General features: G+C 36.2%; 1 protein-coding gene across 1 annotated transcript in view; it reads right to left on the minus strand.

Annotated features, from left to right (window-relative positions):
- Positions 1-1602: 1602 nt before the first annotated feature.
- The window catches only part of capn1 (calpain 1), a 27071-nt gene continuing 18729 nt past the window's right edge, over positions 1603-9944 (minus strand). The window contains exons 12-22 of the mRNA XM_016538080.1: positions 9727-9738; positions 7767-7978; positions 6609-6648; positions 6210-6275; positions 6065-6122; positions 4892-4956; positions 4575-4643; positions 3752-3830; positions 3554-3670; positions 2636-2694; positions 1603-2464 (exon numbers count right to left, since the gene is read on the minus strand). Coding sequence (XP_016393566.1) covers positions 2438-2464; positions 2636-2694; positions 3554-3670; positions 3752-3830; positions 4575-4643; positions 4892-4956; positions 6065-6122; positions 6210-6275; positions 6609-6648; positions 7767-7978; positions 9727-9738 — 804 coding nt within the window. The 3' untranslated portion in view covers positions 1603-2437. The remainder of the gene's footprint in view (positions 2465-2635; positions 2695-3553; positions 3671-3751; positions 3831-4574; positions 4644-4891; positions 4957-6064; positions 6123-6209; positions 6276-6608; positions 6649-7766; positions 7979-9726; positions 9739-9944) is intronic.

Genomic DNA, 9944 nt, shown 5'->3' on the forward strand with positions numbered 1-9944 from the left:
GAGAGACACACACACACACACACACACACACACTATCTCTGGATATTCTTCTTTCACATACACACCTGCTGCTCACTGGATAAGTCAGATAAGTAAAATAACACAAAAATAGCCTATAGATAATATGTAAAATAAGTAAAAAATAAATAAATATTAGATTACCTTTAATTTCTTCAATGTGTCTATATCATGGGCAGCATCCTGTGATGCTAAAAATCACATAATTAGTTAAATATAACAAGTAGGGTTAATACTCAATGTGTCATGGTAAACTTTCAATCCAATTTTTTAAATAATAATTATTTATTTGATGGTTTGTTTGGAATTAATAAATAAATAATCTGGGGCCTGTTTCATAAAACAAGTTTACCAAATAAACCAGGCTTATTTCAGTTAGTCTGATTTACTGTCAGCTGATTTGGTTCAAAATAAGTCAGATGAACTGGAATAAACCTGGTTTATTTGGTAAACTTGTTTTATGAAACAGGCCCCTGGTCTTAAAGTATAAAAAATAATCTTGAAGTTGACATTTATTATGATTTTACTGTGTTAACAATAGCTAGAAATTACAGAATTCATCATGATCATGGAAACCTTTTTAATATAATGATAACCATATTCAGTAAATTGGAATTAGTCTTAATAAACAAACAAACAATCTGGACAATTATTTTTTACCTTCAAATCTAGTGTGATTTGACTGAAATACAGAATTCTAAATTATCTATTTTATTAGTAGTGTTGTTGTTATTAATGGTTACCATGGTAAACTTTTTTTTTTTAGTTTGTTCATCTTTGATATGCATCGTTACACAAAGTACCACGCATTGCCAGCTTTATTTAGTCACTGTTGATATCTTGAAGTCCATAAATACAGTAATCGCGATGGAATAATACTGGTATTTCCAGCAGTGTACCCTGGTACCACCGCAGTAGGGTTTGTACCAGGTTTTCCCAATGAATGTTGCAAATATACATCAAACACACAACGCACAGAGCAGGAGGAAGGGTCTGATGGTGCCCACTTGCAGGTCGAGGCTCGAGTTCTGCACAAAGCGCGCAACCTTAAGTTTGGGACACCAGTTAATTTCAAAATAAAAGCCTCTCTTCATGCATTAGCCCACGCTTTACGCATGATGACACTAATTTCACAAAATACTAATTTCTTCACTAATAAACTCGACATTACATTCATTACTACATCATTACTAATAAATCTGAAATACGATTTCACAAACGTTTCAGTTTTGTTTGTATGCCTTGGTGTTAGTAAAGTAAAACAGTTTTTATACACCAAGTGTTTTTGTGCATTACTTTACATTTTTTCTCTTTAAATTTAAACACTGCCAGTCGTTTAGATTAAAAGAAGTGAATTTGTAAGGTGTTGCTGACTTTCAACCATTGTCATTTTAGCCTTTTTAGTTAAATAGTCACCCAAGATATTTTTTAATTACAAATATTCAATGTAAAATATATAAATTAATGAGGTCATAAAGCCACATACATAATTGTACAAGAATTCATATTCTTGACAATGCTGATATATCAACCAACATTACAGATATTTGCTCACGCACATTGACAAGAACCAAAAAACGTTCAACTTTAAAAGAAAGTTTATTGAAAACCCACATAAATGAATCAACATTGAAAAAAAAAAAAACATTTTGCTTGGCATTGGGGGGAAAAAAGAAAATCCTCCACTTTTTCATACTCATCTTTCTATTAAAAGAAAAGTGCCGTCTTGTTAAAGCTCATGGTTCTGCGTATATGAAAATCAGATTCAATCTGTTCCCAGTTCTGTTGCTCCTTTCTAGATTGCATTAAATGGATGTTTTGCATCGTTCATATAAACAGAACTAAAGGAATGCATATGGCATTTTTAAAAAGTGTATGTCCCTTTTCGCTTGTTAAAAGATCCTTTGGTTTTTTAGTACATCTCTAACAGTTTGTCCCATAAAACAGCTGCATGCATGAAATTCAGTCTAAACCAAATCCCCTTCAGTAAGTAAAGCTAGGTTCGATCTACAGCATCACCAGCGCATGCATGTCTAATACAGCGGTCTTTATACGAACAGCATTAAGATATGACATTCACTGAAAGATATGCAGCTCATGATCATAAAATATGGCGATAAAAATGAAGAATGATTGAAATTGGCAATGATTCATTTGGCACAGAAAGAGTTTCATCTGGAGAAATGCATGCAGCTCGATCCAGAAATGATCAAAAACATGCTGTAAATGTTTTTCTCTTGGCTTTAGAAACGCGTTTGGCACATTGTTTCGCATGTGGACTATGTAAACGGGGTTGCATCATTAAGGCTGTTTATCCCATAGAAATGCATTACAGAAGTATAAAAATGAAGGCACTCTTCAGATGGCAGGACTACAGATCAGTCTCAGTGCAGACGAACGGCAAAAATCTGTGTCCATTTCAGGCAAACATGGTCAGAGAAATCCACTGCAACACAGAGAGAAAGATCATTATAGAATGCTACTGCTTTGAACTAGACGTGTTATTCACATGTATAGAGGTTAACTAAACATGACTAATTCATCTCAGACATGTTCATCTCTCTACGTGTTTTGGGTGTGTGTTTGCAGTGTGTTGAAATGTTGGTGTAAGTGAAACCTGAAAGAACGTGAGCGATATGAATCCATCAGCGTCTGTGTCCAGCGTCTTGAAGGTCTCTGTAAAAACACACACGCGTCTCAGTCCGATTGTCCTGATAGCTCATGTCAGGTCAGAATTACTGTACTTATAAAAAGATTGTGCATGTTATATTCTTGTAATTTTGTGTTACAACAATGCACTTAATGCAGAAATGGATCTATGCCCAACTTTTCTGTCAGTAACAGCAAAATAGCTAATTACATGGATTCTCTATTCACTTCAGTTCAAAGGTTTGGGGTCGTTAAGGTTTCTTTTTAATGTTTTTGAAAGAAGTCTCACTAAGGCTGCATTTATTTGATCAAAAATACATTAAAACCGTAAAATTGTGAAATAATATAATTTAAAACAAGTGTTTTCTATGTGAATATCTGTTAAAATGTAATTTATTTCGGTGAATTTTCAGCATCATTACTCCAGTCTTCAGTGTCACATGATCTTCAGAAATCATTCTAATATGCTGATTTGCAGCTCAAGAAACATTCCTGATTATTATCAATGCTGAAAACAGTTGTGCTGCTAAACATCTTTGTGGAAACTGATACATTTTTATTTTCAGGATTCTTTTAAGAATGGAGATTATTTTATAAACAAAGTTCAAAAGAACAGCATTTATGTGAAATAGAAATGTAACATTATAAATGTCTTTTACTGTCACTTTTCATCAGTTTAATGCATCCTTGCTCAAAAGTATTAATTTTTCAAAGAAAATATTAGTGACCCTAAACCTTTGAATGGTAGTGTATACATTTTTTAAAAATATATATATATTCTATTATCTTTGTGCGATATGAAATTACAAAAAAAGTACAATTTTAATATTTAAAATGAAAAATTGCTACACTTCTTAAATTCTATGGCCATGACACATCGACTCACTGAACATGGTCTCCAGACGCACTAAACAGGTGACAAAGTTGTCGAAATCCACAGACAGATCTTCCTCTGTGTACCGAAGGATGATCAGCTGGAATAAATGATTGTTCAGCTTAAAGCCTGGAGGAAACGGGACGAACAGAGAGTCAGGACACAGAGGTGAATCAAAACAGACCAAATAAGAGCTTTTCGACTGTGTACCTGCTGCTTCCAGAGCTCTTCTCATCTCATAAGAGCTCATAGTGCCTGATTTATCCACGTCATGGTCTCTGAAGATTTGCTGTCAACATATGCAAATCATAAATCATGCAATCATCTGACAGTTTTTAATTTCTTCATGCAGTCGTCTTCAAACCACGGACTGCACACAATTTATCCATTCATTGATTTTTATTTATTATAAAAATGTTTGTAATCTCGAATTAAAATGTCATGTCTGTTCATTTAGTCGCTTCAGGCAAAATGCATCATAATATGGCAATACAATCTTTTTCATGATGACTTCATTACTATATTTTACACGTTCTTCATTTTATAATTTTAGCCAAGGTTTCATGCACCAAAAACAGAAACCGAGCTGTTCACAGTGCTATTTTAGTTTTACTGAGATACTATATTCGTTTCTATTCATATTTTGAATGGTACTTTTATAAGATGCTTTCACTCTTATAAATAGATAGTTTTAGTCATTTTTCTTTTTTAATTGTCTATATAGCTTTTATGAATTTATTTTAAGTAATGAATGTATGGGTTTACTTTTACTTAACTATAACACTGGTTGTTTATAACAACTTTTCACTTTCTCTCTGACTCTCAGAAATAAACATGCTGCTTTTTCTGCTGCACTTCTAATACTTCTATATGTAAACGAGCTCCGTTATGACTGGCTAATGTTATGTGTAATGTCCGGGTCAAGCTGCTGAACACTGAATAGGTGTTGATATGTAAATGTGTTGACTTAAACCATCAGAAGAGCCCTCACTAAAGACTACCTTTGAAAAACATGAATATAATATCATCTCACCAGGTAGCGTTTAACCTTTTCCCACAACACGTGAAACTCTGTGAGTCCGAGCTTCCCGCTGCCGTCCGTCTGCAAACATGTCAAGGACAATCAGAGCAAGAGAAACAGAAATATAGTCTGCACTGTACGAGACACAAAGAGCGAATGGTTGATGTGAACATGCAGAGCAAATAAGACTTGAGATGTTAACACTGCAGTGTCAATGTATCTGGTGGTGACAAATAAAAAGAAACTGAAAAACCCCTCAATGACCAGTATTTGTTAGCGGAGTTATGTTAAGTGAATATGTTTTAAAGCTGATTGTGTGGAAAGGATACGTCCATGAGGTTGATCATGCTTCGGCACGACTCCTTTCCAAACCCGTCCGTCTTTAAATCTTTATCTGTGCATAAAGACACACAACAGAGATGAGCTCTCAGAAAGTGTGATCTGTCTGACACTTCATTTAAAGGGGTCATATGATGCTGCTAAAAAGAACATTATTTTGTGTATTTGGTGTAATGAAATGTGTTTATGCGGTTTAAAGTTCAAAAAACACATTATTTTCCACATACTGTACATTATTGATTCTCCTCTATGCCCCGCCTTTCTGAAACGCGTCGATTTTTACAAAGCTCATCGGTCTGAAAAGCGAGGTGTGCTGTGATTGGCCAGCTATCCAGTGCGTTGTGATTGGCTGAATACCTCAAGCGTGTGACGGAAATGTTACGCCCCTCACCATACTGTGATGCCCTGTCCGGCCGGAGCGACGAGACAAAAACATTAAAACCCATTACAAACGAGGCATTTGTTGCATCCAGTGGGGACATAATTACTGATTATAATGACTTATACTGTGTTTTTACGCGTTGCGTTGCATCGCGCCGCGTAAACATAAAACCATGTCTGCATTTGTGATCAGAGAAATGACAAACAACAAGTGCTACTCTAACACTGCTCAAAACTCACGTTTGAATCATCAGTGGCAACTCCTTTAATATAAAAAACGTACTTAAGTATAACAGTCTTACAGTCTGTGAGTCAGAGCAGCCAGCATTGTAGTCTACTCTCCCAGGATCAGGAAACAGTCCTCCATAAAATGCGCTGCACACATCGGAATATTTGGGTTGAACTGTTCTGGAACAGTGTTATAAATACCACTGATTTGTAGTCGTGAGAGGAAACATCATTACTAATGACAGTTCAAAAGTTCTCAACCCATGAAACATTGTGACATAATTGAATCTAAAATATAAAAGTATGACTTCTAGTCAATACTCACAATGATAAAGATATTTTAAGTTTATTGCTAAATATTCAGATGCAAATACACATCATTTGACTGTAGCAAGAGCGCGACAACTGACTTGTGGCTTCTGCAGAAGCATATATAGCACAGATTCTGTCGGATTTAACTAGTAGGATGCTGTCTTAGAAGTGAGCCGCCTGTGTAGACAGTGACGCGGCTCACTAGGGTTTGAAACAGAGCCACTGAGTCATGAAGATCTCACGTTTGGAGATGATTCGGTTCAGGATGGTCTGCAGCTCCGTCGTGCTGATCTCCATGTCCTAGAACACATATTCCCACGTGATTAACATATAAATGCATTGTAATATTTCATGTCTGCACACAGCAGTGGTTCATCAGTCTCTCACCGTTCCAGCCAGCTGTCTGAAGAGACTCTTAAACCCGGCGTCAATCTGACTCTCGTCCAGACGTTGCTAAAGCAATCGAGAGAGAATATACTTATACATAAATAAATGTATACTTGCTGTCTTGCATGATCAAATAAGCTCCTGTTCCATCAGAAACCATCTATTAACCTGAATTCGCTTTACTAAATGTTATTATACAGTGTGTGTGTATATATATATATATATTGTAGTAGGACATGTTTTTTAGCAGTAAAACACTCAAGCATGAGGTATATTGTGAATACAGCTGTGTGTAGTGTCTAATAACTCCCTTTAACAGAGAATATATTTGTAGTATAGTGCAGTCGCTCTTATCTTCTTGCTGAACTATAGAAATGTGTCTCGATCTGATCATCTCACCTCCTCTGGAATATCAGCCGTGACTTTATCATCCATTTCTCTGAAGGACACAAAGAGAATTACAATATGAGCCAGAGAATGATCTTTGCCTTCACTGGATGAACAGATCTGCTATCAAAGTTGAGTGTTTCCGCATTAGAACAAGCTCTATAGTGGCACTATTTAATCAACAAGGTCCAGAATTAATGCTCAGGAGCATCGATTCTAAAAAAAAATCTTATTTTACTAAGTAAATGAAACAAGAAAAGAGATGATTAGGTCAGGTTTACTTTAGTTTAGTCTTCTGGGGTTTTTTGGGGTTTATGCATTTCATATCATAGAGATGGTTAATCAAATGGTCAATTTAAATGTTATTAAGAAGCCAAAAGGTGGTTGTTGTTATTAATATTATTAATTTATTTTTGCAACTTTGCTGCAACAGTTAAAAGCGTTAAATAATAAAATTTTCATTAGGATAAAATTGAGGTATTTTAAAATATTTAAAATACAATTTAAATTATCTTCATATTATATATTCAGTTTTCTCAATTCATTCGCCATTAGCCAGTATAAACGTTGATTAAGTTCATTCTCAGCGGCATCAAAGTTAGTAAAACGATTTTTTTAAGTAAATGCAACAACAGAAAAGAGATACTAATCAGCTGACCAATAACACCTTCATGAATTGCAAAATAATAACTGAATTTGCTGAGTAAGATCAATAGTCTATTTTTTGCCCCAAATATAAGCAAAAGGAGCAGTTCCAAAGAGATACAAAATAGTCTGTTAAATGTTAAATAAATGCCACTATTGGGAATCTTTCCTTAAAAGCACTTAAAGAGTTTAAAAGTGTACTTTTTTAAGTTTTACCAACTCTAGAATTTAAAGTGACAACAAAACATCTGCAATGCAATAGTGAAATGTTTTATGTGACGGGCTAATTCATGATGTTTTGAGTGGCAGCATGAACTATGCCATTTGCAGCACATATGCAATGGTTAAAACAGCTAAGTTATACAATATGCATGCAGGATAAAGTATATATATTTTGAGGAAATAATGCAAAATGTACATAGTCAGTGGAAAGTATTCCTGTTAACATCCTGTACATTTTGGACCCTGTTGAGAAAGCTCATGTTTAATCCTAACAGCTGGATCAGTCAGTGCGTGCCAACTTACTCCGAGTTGGCGGGTTTCTCTGAGAAAACTCTGAGCACGAAGTCGGCCTCTTTCTGCGGCTCGAATGTGGAGGGTACGATGATGTACTCGCCGGCGGGCAGCTGGAAGCGTGAGCTCACCTCCCGCAGGTTAATGAAGAGCTCCGAGCGAGCGCTGGACGCGTTAGTCAGGAAGAAATCCCGCTTCAGATGAACACCTGACTTCCCCACAAACTGAGCACAAACACACAGCATTAACTCAGTCACGTCCGCTTTAAGCTGGAAATCTGTCTACAAACACTTTCATGAGCATCATTCATCAATAACATTCATGTTAAAACCTATTCTCAATTTACAAAACAGTGAGTGGTATTTACCAGAGTAAAATTTGTTGCCAGGGTGTTGCTATGTGGTTGCTAAGGTGTTCTGATTTATAGGTTGTTGCTATCGTGTTGTGTGTGATTGCTACGGTGTTTTGAACTGTTTATAGGGCATCTACAGATTGTTTCCAGGGTGGTCTGTGGTTTCTAGAGTGTTGCTAGGGTTCCTAGGTGGTTTCTAGGGTGGTTTCTATTTGTCAGTGCAAAACTTCTTATTATGGGTTGCCAGGGTGTTGCTATGTAGTTGCTAGGGTGTTCTGATTTATAGGTTGTTGCTATGGTGTGGTTGCTAAGGTGTTTTTAACGGTTTATAGGGCATCTACAGATTGTTTCCAGGGTGGTCTGTGTGGTTTCTAGGGTGTTGCTAGGGTTTCTAGGTGGTTTCTAGAGTGTTGCTAGGGTTCCTGGGTGGTTTCTAGGGTGTTGCTAGGGTTCCTAGGTGGTTTCTAGGGTGGTTTCTATTTGTCAGTGCAAAACGTCTTATTATGGGTTGGTAGGGTGTTGCTATGTAGTTGCTAGGGTGTTCTGATTTATAGGTTGTTGCTAAGGTGTGGTTGCTAAGGTGTTTTGAAGTTTATAGGGCATTTATAGATTGTTTCTAGGGTGGTCTGTGTGGTTTCTATGGTGTTGCTAGGGATCCTAGGTGGTTTCTAGGGTGTTGCTAAGGTTCTTTGGTGATTTCTAGGGTAGATTCTATTTGCCAGTGCAAAACAACTTCTTATGGGTTGCCAGGGTGTTGCTATGTAGTTGCTAAGGTGTTTTTAACAGTTTAAAGGTAATTTATTGGTTGTTGCCAGGGTGTTGCTATGTGGTTGCTAAGGTGTTATGAACAACTTGTAGGCCATTTATAGGTTGTTGTTATGGTGTTCTGTGTGGTTGCTAGGTGGTTTATAGGGTGTTGCTATGTGGTACTCCCCTTTATTTGTCAGTGCAGAACTTGTTGTCATGGGTGCCAGGTTGTGAATATGTGGTTGCTAAGGTGTTATGAACAGTTTATAGGCCATTTATAGGTGATTTCTAGTGTGTTGTATGTGACTGGTAGGTGGTTTCTAAGGCATTGCTTTGTGGTTGCTAAGGTGTTTGGAACAGTTTATAGAGCTTTTATAGATTGTTTCTAGGGTGTTCTGTGTGATTGCTAGAGCATTGCAATATAGTTGCTAAAGTGTTCCGAATGGTTTATAAGGCATTTATAGGTTGTTGCTATGAAGAACCTTATATGGACATGGTGTGGGCATGTCTTATGCAAATTACTAACACTTGGCATGCTGTCACTCATTTAGAATACTACACTTAAAATGTGTAGTCGTTACAATTATGGTTACAAATGAGGTTACAAATAATTTCCTATGTGTGTGCATGCTACAAGGCAGAATTTTTTCTCCCGTAAGTATAAATACGAACAATTTATGCAACTATTAGTGAAACAGACCTAGTGTCATCAAGCTTCTCAAGATTTGACTCTTTTCTACAGTATTTAAAGGCCTTCAAATGTCCGAATCATCTCACAAGCCTGTTTGAAACAATCTGTACAATATAAAGCACATATGTATATATAAATAAATGGCACTTGATTTAAAAGGCCCTGGGTGGCTCTCATCATACCTCTCTTGGCACCTGCAAAAATAAAGGTGAAAAAACAACCAATCAGAAAAGGAGCCAAAAACACATGAACAGGAACTTTAGATGAGTTAAAGGGGTCATATGATGCTGCTAAAAAGAACGTTATTTTGTGTATTTGGTGTAATGAAATGTGTTTATGCGGTTTAAAGTTAAAAAAACACATTATTTTCCACATACTGTACATACTGTATTCTCCTCTA

This window comes from Sinocyclocheilus rhinocerous, unplaced genomic scaffold, assembly GCF_001515625.1.
Source record: "Sinocyclocheilus rhinocerous isolate Xijiao unplaced genomic scaffold, SAMN03320098_v1.1 scaffold1900, whole genome shotgun sequence".
NCBI classification, from domain to species: domain Eukaryota; kingdom Metazoa; phylum Chordata; class Actinopteri; order Cypriniformes; family Cyprinidae; genus Sinocyclocheilus; species Sinocyclocheilus rhinocerous.